Source organism: Plasmodium vinckei (assembly GCF_900681995.1).
Source record: "Plasmodium vinckei vinckei genome assembly, chromosome: PVVCY_11".
Taxonomy (NCBI): Eukaryota; Apicomplexa; class Aconoidasida; order Haemosporida; family Plasmodiidae; genus Plasmodium; species Plasmodium vinckei.
The window spans coordinates 993266-1014219 of record NC_051303.1 but is presented as its reverse complement, the minus strand read 5'-3'; the positions used below and the strand labels follow the sequence as shown (position 1 = coordinate 1014219).

The following is a 20954-nucleotide window of genomic DNA, read 5'->3' as shown; positions in this document are numbered from 1 at the left end:
ATGGAAAACAAATGCAATTGTAATAAACAAGATATGGAAATGAGAAATGTAAATTCCGTTTTAATTAATAATATCACGATCGCCCAAAACAACAAATCTATCTATGTAAATGATGTACATATAACAGAAGATGATTTAAAAGAACTTTTGTTTTTGAAAAAGAAAAAACAGACGTCTCAAGATTCATGTAATAACCTACTTAATGGTGCAATATCTAAAAAACCAATGGATGGCCATGAAAATGCCATAAATACTATACACATGGCAGATAAATCTGTAGATAAAATATCTTTAAAAGGCGATTCTGCATCCAGTGAAGTCCCTATCGAAGAACATAAAATTATATCGTCAATGAAATGCACCAACTATTTAATAGAAAATCGAATAAACAAAAATTTAGATATGCCACATAGCAATAGCATGAATGCTCTTTTTATGGATTACTATCATTTGGTAATGGCATATACATTTTTTAGACAAAAAAAGCATGAAAATATATCAGTCTTCGAATTATTTTTTCGTAAATGCCCTTTTAAAGGAGAATTTGCTGTTTTGGGAGGTGTGCATGAAGTTATAAAATATATTAATTGTTTTCGTTTTACACAAAGACAATTAGAATATATAAGAAAAAAAATGGCACATTATGACCATATCGATGAATTTGTTGATTATTTAAAAGGTGTAAATGGATCTCGTTTATCTATTCACAGTATGGAAGAAGGGTCAATAGTTTTTGCAAATGAACCATTAATAGCAATAGAAGGACCATTATTAATATGTCAGATATTAGAAAGCGCTATTTTAAATCTAATAAATTATCCTACCTTAATTGCTACAAATAGTATGATGCATAAAATTTCCATAAACCACAAAACATTAGCTGAATTTGGTTGTAGAAGAGCTCAAGGGCCGGATGGCGCATTAAGTGGATCGAGATATGCTTATGCTGGCGCTGATTTTACATCAAATGTATATGCATCTTTTCTATATGATATACCTATATTAGGAACAATGTCACATTCATTTATACTATCGTTTAAAGGTGATCAATCTGTACCTAATAGATATTTAGATAATCATGATTTTTTAAGTATAGTAAATAAAAATAAAGAAATTGTCCATAAGTTATATGATTGCAAAAATGCTAATGACAGTGAATTATTGGCATTTGTGGCTTTTGCTCAAATTAATCCAAAGATGTTCATTAGCTTAATAGATACATATAACACATTAGAATCTGGAGTTTTCAACTTTCTAATAGTGGCATTATCGTTACATGAAATAAATTATAAGCCTATTGGTATACGAATCGATTCGGGTGATTTAAAACACTTATCAAATGAGTGTAAAAAAATATTTATTGACATATCAAGTAAATTAAATGTTCCTTTTAATGAGCTCAAAATTTGTATTAGCAATGATATTAATGAAAAAATAATTCAAACTTTCAATCAAGATAAGCACCATATTGATATGTTTGCCATTGGAACAAATTTAATAACATGCCAATCACAGCCATCATTAGGCCTTGTTTTTAAGTTAGTGGAAATTAATAATCAACCATGCTTTAAAATAACAAATGAGCATATAAAATCGAATTATCCACATAAAAAAATGCTTTATAGATTATATACTGAAGATGATTATGTATCGGTTGATTATATACAACAATACAATGCGCCACAACCTTTGCAAAACAAAGAAATTACATGCATTGATATGCTAAACCAATGTAAAAAAATAGTTATTACACCCAAACAAATCGAAAATAAATTATTGCATGTATGGGATAACGGAAAATTATTAATCACCTTCAAGACAATACACGAAATAAAACAATATACATTAAATGAAATTAAAAAATTAAAAAAAGACCACTTTTCTACATATGACCCAATACGATACCATGTTCTCTTTTCTGAAAGTTACTACGAAGTATATAAAAAATTAATTTAAACAATATTCACTTATAAAAATGGCGAAACATCAAAGCTTTGTTCCATTTTACTAGTATAATGCCATTATATCCATGGACTTTGTTGAATGAATAATTTTTTTATTTTCCGGGTGGAAAGAATTATGCCGATGCAGAAATATATTTTGTGTTTTTTTATTCAATACTTATTTTTATTCTATTTATTATTTTTCTCCTTATGGGAGCATAGAGTATACATAAATACAAATTTTACTTACCTATAAGAAAAAATGTTTGACGCTGTTATATATATATATAACACCCATAAAACATTATATTTATTTATTCTATCATAATATAACACCTATTCATTTATTTTTCATTGGCACATTTTATATTTGTATTTTTTCTCCTAATATGTATATTTCACATGTTCGTTATTCTATTTTTTTATTCTCTTATATAACAATTATACATATATGTATACTACACCAATTACTATATATTTATTTAAATTATTTCCCTCCTATATGACTAACATTATTTTTTTCAATTGGCCGTTTTCATGAAATTCCGTTTTTAATGAAATATGATTTATATTTCTATCTAGGTATATAATATTTTTTCTCATACGAAATTTATATGTAAAAAGAAACTTTATTTTTCAAAAATGGAAAATTCACATAAAGAAAAAAATATCCCTGAAATAAGAGATTGTGAGAGTTTCAAAGAACTTTATTTAGATATATTGAACAAAAAAAAAGTGTTATATAAATATGTTTTCAGATGGAATAATTACAAATTTAAATTTAAATTAATGTCAACTTATTATGAATATTTAATTATATGTAATCAAATGCTAAGAGATGTTACAACATGCAATATATTTTTTGGGCCATCTTTATTTTTTGAAATGATAGGGAAATCTTTTTATTATCCTTATGTTTTATACATTTATGATTATGATAATAATAATAATGCTCCTTATCAAAACACATCGTCATGTATTAATACAGTGCAATTTGAAAAATCACTTATATTAAATATTGAAGATATCATAAAAAAAGGAATTGAAAAAAACAATCGATATTTCAAAAAAAACAATAAAGACTATAATGACAGTAAAACAATCTTAGATCCAAATGATATTTATTTGGAACTACAAAATTACAATATAAAAAATAAAAAAATTGTTGGTTATGTAGAGATATATTTGTTATTTCACATGGGAAGATGCTTTGATTCAAGGATTGAACGACTTGTAGTTCATAAAGAATATAGAAATAAATCATTTGGTCTATTAATTATGTACATATGTATATATATATTGAAATATTTATATTATTGCAATAGATGTGATTTAAATGTAGAAAATGAAATTGCCTTAAGAATATACAAAAGATTAAATTTTGTTAATGTAGAAACCGAAGTATATAGGTTATATTTGCACAGTAATTATAATTTTTTTCCAAATAATTTTTTAACACAAAATGATAAAGAAAATATTCAAAAGTTTATTAATTCAGTTGGGAAGGAAGTAACAAATTAATAAGAAAATCCGAAAGCAAATAAAAAAGTCACAAATAAATATTAATACAATGTGTAGACATTTGGAAATCCACAAAAAATATTTCTCTATCCTGTACTCATAAATATATATGCAAAGCATAAAGTATACACACGTATATGCTACTGAAAGCATTAAAATGTTTTTAATTTTTTCTTTTTTTTTTGTTTTGATATGATATGTATTTAGTCAATTATACTATCTATATCGCCAAATAATTCAGTGTGTGTATATTTATATTTATGGGTTATGCAATTAATATTCTCTTTGAAACAATCTACACAATTATCACTGAAGTTTTATTATTATTTACTCCAGTATAATAAATTGTCATCATAATTAATACGAGATCATGGATATTGCTTACACTGTTATGCCTTAGTAAAAACCATTTCATAATATTGTATAAATACTTATCACATGGTTCATAGATAAGATGAACCAACTGAGTGATATATTTGCAATCATTTTCATTTGGTTTTTCTATATCTATGCAATTAAAATAATATATAAATTTTAATTTATTTAGAAATCATTTATTGTTAGTATAATTTGCTTTTTTAATAAACTGATAATGAAATATAAAATGATTGTTTTTTATTTTTTATTTTGTTTAAAAAAATATGTATAGTCATATATATATTACATTTATTGACAATTATCTGAAGAATTTACTTGTATTGTATATTTGATATGTTTAATATTTTTTCATCTTCCCTCTATACGTATATATAGAGTGTTATATATTTACATATATCTATATATATTGTTATTTTGTGGATTTAAAACAATTTTTTTTTACAACCTTTATCAAATGATTTATTTCAAAAGAAAAAAAAAATATATAATACCACTGTGTATCTATAATATGCACGCATAAGTGCATACATATGTATATAATATAAATATATGTAATTTTTTTCTTTGAAATATTTTTATGCCAAAAAAAGTTTCTCCTATTAGAAATATATTCTAGCATAAATTGTTTAAGTAAAAAATATTATTAATTGTAATAGATTATAAACCATGATTGTTAATAAAAAAGCGAAAGGCGCCATATTTGATAAAACGAATTACTCACGCGCATATATATGAACCCAAGAAATGCTTTAACTTTTATATTTTTTTTAGTATAACTAAAATGGCAAATAGTGTTTTTAAAAATGCAAACTAAAAAAATAAATAGTGATATAAAATTATATATACAATCCATATGTAACTAAACGATTGCTGAAGAGACGAAAACACAAAGGTTACAGAAGCTGTGAAAGAAAAAGAGATGGGACACGGCAGAAGAAAAGTACAATATTTCAAAGATATGAAAAACATCAGAGATACGCATATCATTATGCATAAAAAAATACATTTATAACTTTTTATTTCTTCATCTATTTATTTTATAGTTTTTATGAAAAATGCATTGACCATAAAATGCCATACCAAAGGAAGCAACAATACACATATTTATATGCATATACACAAAAAAACACATATATCTATATATGATGTTTGCCTATGTATGGTTTAGTTACTTCGTTTTTTTTATTTGGTTTGAAATTACATGCTTCAAAATAAACACATTAAAAGGTAACAGCAATTTAATTTCCTTAGGACAAAATATAAAAAATATAAAAGCAAAAACCAGAAATAGCATATACAATCATGAGATAACCAATAACACGGAACTAACAAAAAACATCGAAAATAAATTGAAATATCAAATTGGTATTGAGATGCATGTACAATTAAGTACAAAACATAAAGCATTTTGTAACTGCTTCAATATATCTTCTTTATATAAAGAAAAAAAAAATGAAAAGTATAACACTGATTTAACAAACTTTTTAAATGAAAATATACTGAAAAAAAAAACAGTAAACACAATAGATAATTATAACTATGAAATCGACAATTTAAAAAATGATATAAAAGAAAATAAAAACAGCGAAACAAATTGTCATGGTAATTATATGGATGATATTATTACTAAACCAAATAAACACATTTGTAATATTTGTGTAGGTGAAGTAGGCTCGTTAAATTTAGTAAATACTACAGCCATTTTGTATACATATTTAATTGGTATCATTCTTAATTGTAATTTAAGTAAGGATATATCATTCGATAGAAAAATTTATAATTATTATGATTTGCCCAAAGGATATCAAATTACACAAAAAGAAAAACCACTAGGATCAAATGGATACATTTATATTAACGGAAAAAAATATAATATAAAAAGTGTTCATTTAGAAGAAGATACAAGCAAATCTTTTTTACATTTCAATAATTTAAATAAAAGGAATTCCAATGAATCGATACCATCCGAAGTACATGATGGAGAGACGTTTAATAATGATATTTTATTGGATAAAAATAAACATATTGACGATACTACTAATAATTGCATAAATTCATCATGTAATAATACCAATTTAGAAAGTAGTTCAATTAATCATGGACTTGGAATAAATAGTAATTCGGATATAAAGCTTTTATTAGACTACAACAGATGTGGTATACCATTAGCTGAAATAGTAATCGAAAAGAGCTACATGAATATTGACGATTGTATAAGCCTTCTAAAAGAAATCAAAAATAAAATATGCTTTCTAGGTGTGTGTGTAGGTAATAAAGAAAACATAAGATCAGACATAAACATATCTTTTGAATATGGAGATATAAAATATAATAGAATAGAGCTTAAAAATATTAATAGTTTTACAAAAATAAGAAATTGTATAGAATTAGAAAAACAAAATGTTGTTAAATCAATTTTAGAAAATTATAATAACATAAAATGTAATAATAACAATGACAATAATAACATGCCAAGTGATATATATACAAAAAGCTATATAAATAATACAGATTATTTTTTACGAAAAAAAGAAAAATATAATTATGTACACGAAGGGAATATACCTGAATATAAACTAAACAATGAAGTCTTAAAATTGTTAAAGTTTTATGTTAATTATAAAATCAAAATATATGAGGATCAAATTAAATATAATTGGTCAAACCATTATTTCCATGTATTTTTTAATGATCCATTTTTATATAACTATTTTAACGAATGTTTGGAACATATCGAAGTAGATAACAAAGTAAATGGCGATGAAATCGACGAGGTTGCAAATCGGATGGATGAAGAAAAGAGCATCTCAAATTTTATAGTTAATACATTAATAGATATATTAAAAAAAAAATATATATTATCAAAAAAAATTATGATAAAACCAAAGGATTTATATTTTCTTATCAAATGCTCAAAAAAATATAACCTAGACAAAGCTTTTATCAGAGAATATTTGTATAAATATATAGATATAGGATTTGACAAAGAAGCATTATTAGAAAAATTAAACATTGAAAGTAACAATAATAGCTTTGATAAAATGCATAATATGCTAAAAAATATCCTTGATGAAAATATAAAGTATTTACAAATTGGTAATAATAAAAATATATTAAATGAACAAAATTTTAAAAACCGAATTATAGGTATTTTAAAAAATAAAATAATTCAAGAGAAATCGTCAATGAACATTAATTACACATTTGTAAATACTTTTATCAATGATTATATTAAAAAAATATTGGAGGAAATGCAATAGTTGCTATAATAACACGCTATACCGTTTTCCCCATTCACCTTTTATTTCATTCTATTTGCTATTTTTCATGGGGTAAATAAATGCGTCCCTTTTTCACCATTATATTATTCATTTATCAATTTCATTATTTTGAAAGTTTGAAACTCTTATTTTTTGTGCTACAGCTTTTATATATGCTCATATAATCAATATGATGCATATACATGAACTTTTACACCCTTGATATATTTTTTGTGTATACAAATGCCAAATAAAACGAAACAGTATAGTGTTTACATTTTTTTTGTTTTTCTCTACAATTTGTCAATGTCTCAGAAAATAAACTTCAAAAATAAAGTTAATTAAACAAATTAATATAGTGTTAGAAAAAAAATCAAATAAAAAAGCTAAAACACGAAGTAAAATAATGTGTAGATGGTCAAAAGAAATACGTGAAATATATATTATGTAATTTCATATCACCGTGCTACAGCATTCTTCTATCGTCATAGCATTCATATAAATACTTAATATACAAAATTAACAAAATTGCTATCAGGTTTATACACAACTTTTTTTATAACTTTTGAATTGCTTCCTTTTTTATTATGGATTATATTAGAAAATGGAAATAGTGGATTTATTTCCTTCGGTGTATGCAATTTTTTTTTGTTATTAAAATATGCAAAATAAAAAAGGAGGATATAATTAAGATCAAAATTTAGTTGATCACTATTTAAGATTACATTTGTGTTATTTAGATAAATGAAATTATTACTTTGAAAAAAATTAATGTTATTAAAATATATATCCATAAGTGTACAAATGTCTTCTAAATTGTGTTTTGTATTATCAATATAGAGAATGTTGTTTATATAATATTTTTTTTTAATTACATTATATATTAAGAACATTGGAATCGATACATAATACTTTCCATTCATATATATTCTTATCGCTTTGATGTTTATTTTATTTTTTTTTTTTATGTGCTCATAATCTCTTATTGTATCATTATGGTTGTTTTCATAATTTTGAGTTTGCTTTATATCAATAGAATTCTTATCATTTAAAAAAAATGGGCACATTGTACTTTTGTCTATATTATTATGTGAATTACCAATTTGAGATATATACGGAAACTTATTATTATATATCATGCTTGAATAATTATTTATTACCAATTTAGGGCTTATGTGAAATAATGTATTGAGATAATATTTAACATAATATTTTATATAAAATGGGTTAACGGATATTTTATCTTTACCAAAATCACAGAATAGTCTATTATTCGATATAAGATTAATTATTGCAATGTCTTTTTTTATTATATCACACACTTCAACATATACTGTATTTTTATATAGATAGTACGTTCTATCAATTTTTTTATAACAACACGAAATTATAAACTTTTTACCATTTACATAAAATACAATTAAAATTGTTTTATCATTAATATTATTTATGTAACGTTCTTCTTTTATATCAATATGCAATTTTTTAATTATTTTTTTTAAAATCCTTATAATATTAGATATATTTGTTTTATCCTCCTTCAGATCGCTCCCCTTTTTTATAAAATAGTCTGTGTCATTATTTCCCAATTGATCATTACTATCGAGTGTAATTGCTTGAGCTTGTTGCTTTTTTGTTTGACACAAGTTATTACACGTTTGTTCATTTTTTTCTACCGAAACATCGCATGTGTCACCAGTTTTTATTAATTTAGTATCGAATATATTAAAAAATGTGTTTCTCTCATTTTTATTTTTTGATAAATATTTTTTTAAAAATAGCCCATACTCATATATTGTATCGCGATAGCCGTTACCATCTTCACTTAAGGGTTCTTTTATTTGAATTGATATATTATTATTATGACGATATAAAATTATTTTTTTTAAATATAATAATAGCTTGAAAATAGTGAGGATATCTTCTAAGCCGAAATTAAATAAATTATGGCCAAGTATTTTTTTTTCTGTATCTACTTTATATTCATCTTTTGGTCCTTCCTTATTGTATAGAATTAGCCTTTTCTTTTCATTTTTACAGTAATAATTTTTCTTATGTTTCTTTAATGATAAATAAGATTTATTTGTGCATTCTCTTTGCTTGTGATGGTATATTGTGTTATTTTCTTTTAGTAGAAAATTGTATTTTTTTTTTAAGCATAAAACATAACATTCATCTAAAAAAAACACCAAAAAGATGATTAGCGAAAATAGCATCTTCATAAGATGCTACTTTATATACATATAATAGCATACATATCAATGTATGTATTATATATAGAGGGTATAATGTTTCAATTTTTACCCTTTTTATAAATGCATTTTTATAAATTATATTTATTACATTTTTCCCCTGAATTATTAAACAATTTTTTACACGTATAAGTAACATATATACATATTTGTTCTCGCATTTAATAGAACTTAAAATGGGTGATTATTAAATCCGTTACACTCTCCTTTAGATATAGCATACATATGCATATATATATTTTTTTCATAAATATTTACCTTAAAGAAAAAATTCAACTTCAAATATATATATTTTTTAGTATATACATCATAAACTTTCATAATTATATTATTATTTTTGATCACTACATGTAGTAATAAAGATGTATTTCATTTGATAGCTTCCTAAAATTTAGTAATTTTTTTTTGTTTTTTTAAATAATCCAATTAATATACACTTAATAGCATATGCATTTATTTTTGCATAATTTATGTGTATAGATTTTTTATAATAATGATAAATTGGTAAGAGTTGCAGATAATTAACTATTAAACAATTATAACAAATAAGAAACTATATATTCCTAGACTATATATGTTTATATATGCATTCATTTTTTCTGCACGCTGTTTATTCGTCATTTGATCATTATATATGCATTCAAATGCATGACTAACCTCTAACTTATTATTATTATTATTATTATTACATATAGTCATAAGTTTTCACAACGCCATATATACATATATGTGTTTTTTTTGTTATTTTTATTAAGCAATGATAGTATTAATGGCTTTGTCTAGTTACTATCACCATGAAATGCATTACACATTGAAATGATATATTATACTCTTTGCTAATTATAAGTTTTAATGTTCTTCATCGAAAATGAGTAATATATATGATATGCTCGGTATTAATATCGAGAAAATAAAGGATAAGAAAAAGGAGAAAGATAAAAAGAGCAAAAAAGAATTAAATTTTTTAAAAGAAAATGATAACTTGTTTTCTCTTCCAACATCATCTAAAACTATAAATGTAAATTAAAAAAATAGTGAAAAGAATCCATATATTCCCATTAATGTAAAGAAATGCAATCTATATATATCTCATATTTTTTCCAATTTTTATCTTCTTTTTTCATAGCTTAATAACAAGAATTCCAGCATATGGAGGTTGGTGAAATTTAAAAACAAATGCAGAAATGATGACTTAATATTAAAAAAATGGAAAAAAATGGGGTATAAAAATGATAAAATTCAATTTAATGAAAATTCTATAGAAGATGATTACACTTTTGAAAAATTTAATAAAAAAATAAATATAGTAAAATATGACGATGAATTTTACAATAAACAAATTAAAAATATGAATTTAAAATGGACAAAAGAAGAAACTGATTATTTATTTAATTTATGTGAAAAATATGAATGTCATTTTATTATTATATATGATGTATATGATCCTAAATATTCAAGAACTATAGAAGAGCTAAAAGATCGGTTTTACAGCGTGTCTAAAAAAGTTGTAGAAGATGCTTTCGATCAAAAAATTAAGTTAGAAGAGTCAAAAAAAATTAAAAATAATATTGATTTAATAAAATTAAAAGAAGGAAAAGCTAAACACCCACTAGTCAAATTTACGTATAATATGGAAGCAGACATCGAAAGAAAAAATATAATTCATAAAACATATACAATATCAAAAAAAGATGTAATGTTAGAAGAAATAACAATGGAAAGTATTAAAAAATTTGAGAGCAAAATTAAACATGAATTAAAAAAGGTGTCTGATATGAAAAAATTGAAAAAGAAATTTGAGTTAACCAACGATGAAATTATACCGGTAACACAAAATACATGTGCTTATACATTCAACAATAATAAAATTGTCTGTGCCATTTCTCCATATTTTTACATACTTATAATCTTTTGAATTTATATATGTGTTCCCACTATTTATCTTATACCTTTTTATTATATATTTACATGCCCCCTTATTTATTTCATTGACGATATAGATAAACAAATTTCCTGAGGATGAAAAAGACGAAAAAAATATTTATAGCGCAAAATATTTTTTCCAAAAACTTAAAATCGATATATCATATTATGACAAACTAGATATATATTTAAAAGAAAACGACATAGAAAAACCAACCATATATACAGAAAACATTTGCTTCTTATATGGGTATAATTACATATCATATATGTATATATAATTATCTGTTTATTGCTTTACATTTTTGCACATTTCTATAATTATTTAAAATTTTATTTTTGTTGCTACATAGGGTTTTAAGAACTGACGTGGCTATACTACTGAATTTGAGAAAAAAAGTTGAAAAATTAAAACAGGTAAACGTCGTTATAATACATAGCAATTAAAACATATAATTTGAATATGCATCGATTATGTATCTTATAATATATAAATATATGTATTTGCTAATAATAATGCTGTTTTTTATAAATGCCTTTGCCCATAAATATTTATATGAATGCACGTTTTGTGATTAATAGGAACGAGAATATTGGAGAAATGAGCTAATTAAAATGGAAGAAGAATACCTAAAAAAGAAGAATAAGTCATAATGTATGCTCTACGCACATATCAATTATTTTACAATATAATGTGAATGATAAAAAATAATATAACGGACACAAATCCTAATATTATTCATTACTATGAATAATGCTTTATATATTTTTTTTATGTAAAAATTATAATAGAAAAATTCATTTAAATATTTACATATTTTTAATTCGATAAACTTATAAATATAAAAATAAATAATATATAAATGTGTAAAAATACGTGGCTATATAATACACCACTAAGGTATGCTTATATGTAACGGGAACATTTAACAACATTTGAATGCTTTAAAAAAAGAAAAAAATACATGTTTTTGTCGTTCATTCGTTTTTTACATAAGAATAAAACATATGAGAAAATCATTAAAACAAAAGCGATAAAAAAAAATAAAACACATATATGCAACAAATAAAATTGCTCGTGAAATGCGCGAAAAATGGTATTGAAAGAAAAATATAACATAAAAATATAATGCATGAATAGAATACACACAGGGAAACCCCAAGCAGTATTAATCAATAGTAAAAAATATTTATACATTTTGTTTATATACTACAATATATATAAGTTAATCAAAATAGCTATGCGCCAACATTGACAGACATAAATACAAATACATTGTGTACAGTTTAAATTATAAGCTTCAAAATTTGAGAGGTGTAGTAAAAACCAAGCAACTTTAAAAGAGGAAGGGGAGTTAACTTAAAAAAGTATATAGAAAATAAACGAACAGAAGAACACTCATATAATATGTACACCTCTATAAGAATACGTAAGATACAATGAAATTACATGCGGAATTCAAACAAGACGGTATAAATGACTTTTCATATATACTGAAAGGACTTAAAGAATTCTGTTCTTTTTCAATTGAAACCTCTTTTTTGTGTTTTAAGTTTTCGGAAAAATATTTATTAATTTTTGGCAATGAAAAGAGGCATGTAGAAATATTGATAAAAATTAGTATGAATGATTTATTTTATGAAAATTTTATTTTAAAAAGCAATTCGAACAATGAAATAATTATACTGGTATATATATATCAAATATATGATATTTTTAAGAATATATCTAAAAATACAAAAATTACAATTGATTTATTTGAAAAGAATGGAATTTGCATATTATTATTTAAACATCATTGTAATGTTACAGATGCTTTTAAAAAATATGAATGTGGAGTAGAAATTATTAATCCATCATTAACCAAATTTCCAGATATAAAAATGCATAAAAATTCCATATATATTAATTGCAAATTAAAAAAATGTTGTAAAATTTTAAATACTTATTCCAAGTTTTATTCAGATAAAATTGAATTAATATTTGAAATTGTAAATAAAAACTGTGATATTATTTTTCTTATGGATTCGATAACTACAAAAAATGTAACTACATTAAAAAATAATTATGTTTTAAAAAATGTAATAGACACCAAAAAAAAAAAAAATATAGGTGAAACATATAAAAATAACGATAATCCCGATTTGAAAAAGGTGGTATATATTAAAACATTAACAAAAGCTTTAAATATTCTTAATGAATGCCGAAATAATAAAGATGATATTGGCATTTTTAAATTTATTGTACCCGATAATAAATGTTGGTTTGCACTCAAATTGGGGCAATTTGAATCCTCAGGGAATTGGACCGTCCTCATCATCATTACTGATCTTAAATTTAATCAATAAATCTATGTATATCCACATACATATACATTATTAAGATAAAAACAATAACTTCGTTTTCCACCGGATTTTAATTTCACTTTAATTCTCCAACTTGCTGCTTATTTATTTTACCTTTTAATTAAATTTCCATAAAAAAATTTCAACATTTTATTGTGCTTTTTTACATATGCAAATATTACATATCTATATTATATACATACCAATGTATATATATCCATATACACACCGATATTTTCATTTTACATTATTCAAACGCACCTGTTAAATACCATATAGACATCTTTTATTCTTTGTATTTTTTTAATTTAATCGTCATTTCATTCATCTTATTAACGATTTTATGGATTTCTCCAAATTCCTTATTAATATATGTATCATAGAGTACCATAAAAAGGGAAGGGAACCCATGCAAAAAGTTCGAAAAATTTTCAATAAATATTTATTTGTAAATATTCAAATTAATAATATAAATTTTTTGTTTAATACAACATATTGAATTCAAATGGAGATGCGAATACATTATTTATATTTTTAATAAAAAAATGATTAATTAGATGGTATAGCAATAAAAAAATAAGAAACATATAAACATCAAACAATTCCTTTAATTATAACGAAAAATATAAATATCATTGACAAAAAAGAGTACATAAACAACGCTTTAAAAAATGAGATTTGATATTCAGGGATATTTAATGAACTGTAATATATGGAATAGTCATATATGGCATGAAATAATGACGATAAAAATAATGGTCTCAATATCGATAATATGCTTTGAATCATGCCTGAAAAGCATAAAGAGTTATATTAAAAATTATGTTGTCTCCATTACTATTTATTTTATTAATACTTAAATAATAAATATGTAAAATGGTGTATATGGACATATATATTCTTACAAATTTGCTCGATATGCATTTACAATTCCTTTTTTTATATATACCTTTTCTATTTTCATTATTTCGATTGTTTATAATGTTGTAGGATGCTATTCCTGAACATGACATGTGTAATAGGACACAAATTATATTCCTGTGTAAAAATAGTAAAATAATAAATATTAGATTAGTAACATCTTGAGTAAAAACAGTTGGTACTATTGATGGTTTATGGTTACCTTAGTATTATAATTGTCAAAATATTTTGTTCTGATGTTAATGTAAAATAAACTAGGTTTTCTGTGCTCGAAAATCTATTAATCAATATACCATATAAAAGACTATGTATCGACTTCAAATGTAAAATAAATGTTCACAAAATATATAATAATTGAATACAACCATACAACAATAATAAAAAATATGAAAAAAATTTAATTAAATAATATAAATAAGCATTTAATTTATATTATATGAAAATATAACCCTGCTGAAGAGCACAAAGAAAAAAATATATATTCGAATTTATCATCTACATAAATATATTTAAACTTATTAAATTTATTATTATTTTCATTGTCTTCATATGCTATATCATTCTTAAAATTGTGATTTTCAATAATAGGCAGTTCTGTGTATTCATTTTCATTTACTATTGAATTAGCATTGATAAAAAATATTGGACAAATTTTTGAAAATTCTTCTACATATGCTACCCCCAAAAAAAAGTCTGTAAAAAAATTCATGACAATGTACACATATATGTGACGAATCTATATTAATGGAAATTTTGTTACTTTCCTTGCAATCATATATCTTCACACAATATAGGTATGTATAGTTATATTCTATGCAAATTATAATATTAAAACTAATAAATAATATATATACACATGCAAAAATAGGAGAATCACAATTTATGTGCATTTACGTATTAATAATTTTAATAGTTTTTTTTTATACATAATAGCATTATTATTGAACAGGCAAAGGAATATGGGTTCTTAACATTTTTTAAAAAACATGTATGACAAAAATAAAGACATAAAAGTGAGAAAATATATTCTATAAATCCTGCAAAAACAATAGATAATATAGCTCCATATAATATCATTTCAACAATATGTGAAAATTTTATTCGTTTCTTTATTTTCTTCTTGAATCTATAATTGAAAACACAGAAAATGAAAAGGGGGCAACTTATAGTAAAAATATATTTGTAATTAAAAAATATAATTATACTAATAAATGCAATAAAGTGAAAAATTGTATATATATATATTCTAACAGATAAAGATAAACGAAACTAGGGCAAAAAGAAAAAAGCAAATAAAATATCCCTTTGCTCCCGTTTGCTATACAAGAAAAACCTATATTAAAATTTTGGAAATAAAATAAATAAATGGGAAGTGTGATATCACGAATCATATCGATTATACTATATATATGTGGTTATATTAAATACCAATCAGCGATGCCACAGAAAATAAACAATACAATAATCGGATATATATTCCAAAAGAATTTCTTTCTACATTTTTTTGATTTTGGTCACAGTTACAATCGATCTGCATGCATATTATAATATATATATCAATATATAGTACATAAAATATGAAAATTCATAAACAAATATATTATTCGCTCTCACATGTAAATACAAAATATATAAAGACAGAAAAAAAATCAAGACATATGAAATTATATATATAAAACATTATTTATTTATTATGAGAAACTGAATATTGCTTATTTTGAGCTGTCTAAGCCAGTTAATTACATTTGTTAAATAATAAATTATATAGACATGTCATAAGCAATTGAAAAGAAGGTAATGAATTATAAATAATGTTGTCTTTTTATCAATAGGTGTATGTATTCATACATACAAACATACCAATTCTTTATAAAACATTTTAGTATACTTAAAGTATATGGCCCTTTAAAGGATATTTTAATTATATTACTCAGGAAATAAAATAAATAAGGTAAATTTAAAATTATATAAGAACGAAAGGAGACTTTGCTATTCATTTTTTTTATAATACTATAATAATTTATGAAAACTTAAACAAGTAAAAATATACCGATTTATATCTAAATATATATTTTTTCATATTATCCTTATATTATATGCATATGCATGTTATTAGTTAAATAATTGTACCTACCAAAAGCCAGCATTAATAACAATGCATTTTATTTTCACGTTTCAATTTAATTCGCTAACCTTAAGTATATGCTATACACTAAGAAAATATGTTTTTACTTAATTATGATCGCACATATAGCGAAGGAAAGAAACAAAAAATTATTTATATATACATATTTTATTTTAATAATGCTTATGAATTGTGATATTTATAGTTTTCATTTTTTTTAATAATATATTTTTTATAAATTGTAACTTTTTAAAGCTTTACCTCGAAAATAGCATATTATTATTATTTTTTTTATTTTAATTTGTTTGTGAAAAAAAAATAATGTATAAAGTTTAGAAGAAAACCGAATTAAAGATTAGTCTTATATGCATAAATAGTTTAGTTTAATGCGAAAAATACAATAAAACAAAAAACACATGATAAGAGATATCATAAGAAATAGACTAAAAGTAAAAAGGACATAAAGAAATGTCTATAATAGCATAACTTTAGATTAACTACCCATTACGAATTATTTAACTAAAGTGAGTCAGTGCATGCCACCTATTATATTATTATTATTAATAAGACCACAATTATATCATTATTTCTTATTTTTAATATATAATAAATTGTTATAATTGAAATAATGTATGAACAATTTAATAACTATTTATAAATCAGAAAAAAAAAATAGAATCCTAATATACTACCCATTAATAAAGTTGAATAAATTATTTACAAAAAAATAAAATCGTAATAATAATGTATAAAATATCCCCTTCTTATTAAAAAAACCGTAACGTTCTATTTTGCAACCAAATAATCATAAACAATTATAATATAATTATTGGGTCTTTATGAAAACCTTTTAAAAAATCATCATAATATAATAATTTTCGTAGAAATTATCATAATAGAAAACATCTACCTAATAAAAATAGGTAAACATACATAATAATATTGAAAAATTCGATTAAATCACAAAAATATAAAAAAACAATGCAATTTTTTAGATAAACGGTTCAGATAATAAAATAAACAAATAAAATATTAAGTTCATACATACAATTATATCATAAGAAAAATATAAAATAAATGATATAGCTAAATAACAAAATAGCCATAATAAAAACTATAGTAAATAAAATAGTAAATAATAAAAACATAGTTGTAATATTATTTATGTATACATTTTCATAAATGCATCATATATGGGTTTTAAAAAATTTTAAATAATGAACATTAATAATTTTTTTTTAAAATTATATTTTATTATAAATGCATGAATATATATGCATATATAAATTTATATATAAGCAAATAACATTATATATATAATATATATTATTACGCGAGAAAATTTTTCATTTATACGTATTTATATAAATAATGCAAACTTCAAAGATATTTTTTTTTAATTTAGCAATATGTAAAAAAAAAAATTCGTAATGCTTATTTATTGTGCCCAAATTGTTTGTTTATTTATATTTTATATTATAAATAATATATATATAATATCATTTTGTTAAATATTTTATAATAATTTATTTATTCTATTTTTTTTTACTATTTGACATTTTATTAGTTTTAAGATTAAATTTTCTAGAACAATACCCTTTTTTATTTTTTATTAATATAAAAAAAAATTAGGAGAAAAAAATATATGATGATATAATTTTCATAAATTATTAAATTATATTTTTATCATTAGTTCAATATTAATAAAATTCATATGTTAATGGCGAAATACAAGTTGTGAGGACATACTAACATATCAAAACTATTATAAATAAATATATATATTTTTTTAATTTATTTAACTAAACATACTTTAATGAAAAATGGGGATTATTTTCAAATTAAACAAAAGTGCCTACTCCAATTGTAAATCTTACTCGTATAAGAGGGGGGATCACTCTATATTCGAGAAAATATGCGAACCATATTGGAATTTTTGCGTCAAACTAATTCCCAAAGTAAGCATCATATATATATTAATTATTTTGTATATTGTATGTTCGATATTTATTTTTTGATCTGCATATATTTCTTATGTCTCTATTATAATTGTTTTGGTGGTATATTAAATGATTATTTTCATGCATACATATATAATTTTTTGCCTCCTTTCTACAGTCCGTAACGGCCAACCTATTGACATTGCTAGGATTCATATGCTCAACTTTGGCATTCTTTCTCATGTATATGTTTGACATAAACAATAAGAAGTATGATCACGTATATATATATATGGGAATCTTATTATTTTTATATTCGGTAAGTTTTTTTCAAATTATTTTATTAATTTTTATCTTATATTTATATGCTATATAATTTTGTTATATTCATTTTGTATCAATTTTTTCTATTATAGACTTTTGATGCTATTGATGGAAAACAAGCAAGAAGAACAAACACAAGCTCTGCATTAGGACAACTTTTTGATCATGGATGTGACGCAATTACTTCAGTACGTATTCTTTTTAAATCAAATATACATATTTTATTTATTCTATAATATGTATCGCTTATTTTAAATTAATTTTATTATTTTTTCCCATTTTACAGTGCTTATTTATTATGATTGGTGTTAAAACTATTGGTTTAACCAAGGGATGGGTAGCATTTTGGGTAATTTTGAAATTCAGAGAATTATATAAAATAATTAAAAAATAACTTTTGTGATTGACAAAAATATATTTCGATGATTTCAAACCTCTTTCTTTTATAGATTGTTGCATATGTTCAATTATTACCCTATCTTTTATCGGTAAGAATGAGTTATAAGTATTTGCATATATTTTAATTTTTCACTTTCTATATATATAATATATATATGTGCATAAGGATATTCGATATATTTATAATAAATGTTTTATTTTTTTTCAGTGGTTAGAACATTATACAAAAACCTACAACACAGCCGATGGACCTTTTGGAGTAACTGAAATCAACCTTGCTGTAAGTGGAATAAACACAAAAAAAATAAATAAAACGGATAAAAAAACACAGAAAATATGGAACATTATTTATTAAAATATTTGTGCATATACTATTTTTATTTTAGGGAATAGCATTATGCGTTTTTAGAGGATTAAAAGGACCAGGAATATATCAAAGATTAACCTTTAAAAATATAATTCCAGCCAAGATACAGTATGCATATTAAAATATAAAATATAAGAAAAATCATATTTCTAAAAAATAATAAAACATCAATTATTTTAAAATTTTATTTTAATTTTCAGTTCCTTTTTTGGATATTCCTTATTAAGTTTACCATTATCTACCATATTGATTATTTCATCCTTCATACTGTAAGAATAAAAAAAAAATATGAATACTGATGTATGAAATTAATATAGCTCATATATTATCTTTTCTTATCATTTATATTATTAATTATAATTAAATTTATCCATATTTTTCTAATTTGTTAGTATTGCACCAACCACTGCTAATTTCATATATAAAGGAATTATGAACGCCAAGAAAAAGAAAAAAGAAGCATCATGTAAGATTAAAAATATATGATATTTATAAATTTTAATATTAATTGAAGAAATAAACATTTTGGCATTTTCCTAATACGCATTACTATATATTTTTCTTTCTTTGTTTTTTTACAGTACTCTTAGCATTATATATTGGATTTCTCATATCAGAATATTATTTCTATAGAACAAGTAATTAATAAAACATAATACGAAATTACATGGTTTATGATAATAAATATTAGATATATTTTTATAAAATTATCATCATAACTTTTTTAATTTTTTTTTTTTATAGCCACAACCCCAAAAAATGAATTGATATGCTTCTTAATCTTCGCCATATACTCAGCCTTTTACACATTACACATGAATTTATCCACACTTTTAAAGGTAATTATGAACTACTATTTATTCGGAATTCATTATAACAATTGTAAATAAAAGCACAAATACTATATATTTATGTTTATATTATTTTTTTTCAGATTAAAATGCCATATGTTCCAATTCCAATAATCGTCTATTACATTTTCTTGGCTCTCTTATTCGTCAAAAGAACAATGAAACTAAAATTCTTAAATTCTTCAGCATTTTCCGAAGCCAATATATTATATTACATGTTAGGATTTGCAATATTTTACTTATTTGACTATTCATACACTTTAATAACAAACATTTGCAAAGAGCTTGGTATTACTTTCTTATTTCTTAAAAGAAAAAAAAAATAAATGACAGATAACAAGATATTTCATAATTATACCAATTACATACATGTTTCAAATTTGTGCTATTTTATGTTTTGAACC

The 20954-nt window shown here is 22.5% G+C and overlaps 8 protein-coding genes across 8 annotated transcripts; 6 read left to right on the top strand and 2 right to left on the bottom strand.

The window, feature by feature from the left end:
- PVVCY_1102890 (nicotinate phosphoribosyltransferase, putative) lies at positions 1–1956 on the top strand (the record flags this gene model as incomplete). The annotated part of the gene is made up of 1 exon (XM_008626088.1): positions 1–1956. One exon carries the CDS (start codon positions 1–3, stop codon positions 1954–1956), a length of 1956 nt encoding a protein of 651 aa, XP_008624310.1.
- A 629-nt stretch (positions 1957–2585) lies between these two features.
- PVVCY_1102880 (N-acetyltransferase, putative) lies at positions 2586–3464 on the top strand (the record flags this gene model as incomplete). Its single annotated transcript, XM_008626089.1, has 1 exon — positions 2586–3464. One exon carries the CDS (start codon positions 2586–2588, stop codon positions 3462–3464), a length of 879 nt encoding a protein of 292 aa, XP_008624311.1.
- Positions 3465–4987: 1523 nt separating this feature from the next.
- On the top strand, positions 4988–7102 carry PVVCY_1102870 (glutamyl-tRNA(Gln) amidotransferase subunit B, putative; the record flags this gene model as incomplete). The annotated part of the gene is made up of 1 exon (XM_008626090.1): positions 4988–7102. The coding sequence occupies one exon, from the start codon at positions 4988–4990 to the stop codon at positions 7100–7102; it is 2115 nt and encodes a 704-aa protein (XP_008624312.1).
- Positions 7103–7608: 506 nt separating this feature from the next.
- On the bottom strand, positions 7609–9324 carry PVVCY_1102860 (conserved Plasmodium protein, unknown function; the record flags this gene model as incomplete). Its single annotated transcript, XM_008626091.2, has 1 exon — positions 7609–9324. One exon carries the CDS (start codon positions 9322–9324, stop codon positions 7609–7611), a length of 1716 nt encoding a protein of 571 aa, XP_008624313.2.
- Positions 9325–10222: 898 nt separating this feature from the next.
- Positions 10223–11931, top strand: PVVCY_1102850 (conserved Plasmodium protein, unknown function; the record flags this gene model as incomplete). Its single annotated transcript, XM_008626092.1, has 5 exons — positions 10223–10372; positions 10481–11179; positions 11355–11527; positions 11631–11694; positions 11860–11931. The coding sequence occupies 5 exons, from the start codon at positions 10223–10225 to the stop codon at positions 11929–11931; spliced, it is 1158 nt and encodes a 385-aa protein (XP_008624314.1).
- A 786-nt stretch (positions 11932–12717) lies between these two features.
- On the top strand, positions 12718–13626 carry PVVCY_1102840 (conserved Plasmodium protein, unknown function; the record flags this gene model as incomplete). The annotated part of the gene is made up of 1 exon (XM_008626093.1): positions 12718–13626. The coding sequence occupies one exon, from the start codon at positions 12718–12720 to the stop codon at positions 13624–13626; it is 909 nt and encodes a 302-aa protein (XP_008624315.1).
- Positions 13627–14408: 782 nt separating this feature from the next.
- PVVCY_1102830 (conserved Plasmodium protein, unknown function) lies at positions 14409–16422 on the bottom strand (the record flags this gene model as incomplete). Its single annotated transcript, XM_037634549.1, has 8 exons — positions 14409–14414; positions 14529–14661; positions 14747–14821; positions 14994–15237; positions 15471–15670; positions 15796–15877; positions 15973–16075; positions 16405–16422. The coding sequence occupies 8 exons, from the start codon at positions 16420–16422 to the stop codon at positions 14409–14411; spliced, it is 861 nt and encodes a 286-aa protein (XP_037490640.1).
- A 2070-nt stretch (positions 16423–18492) lies between these two features.
- PVVCY_1102820 (choline/ethanolaminephosphotransferase, putative) lies at positions 18493–20876 on the top strand (the record flags this gene model as incomplete). Its single annotated transcript, XM_008626096.1, has 12 exons — positions 18493–18627; positions 18788–18928; positions 19026–19121; positions 19220–19282; positions 19383–19421; positions 19541–19612; positions 19719–19807; positions 19900–19968; positions 20092–20165; positions 20281–20337; positions 20444–20538; positions 20634–20876. 12 exons carry the CDS (start codon positions 18493–18495, stop codon positions 20874–20876), a joined length of 1173 nt encoding a protein of 390 aa, XP_008624318.1.
- Positions 20877–20954: the final 78 nt, after the last annotated feature.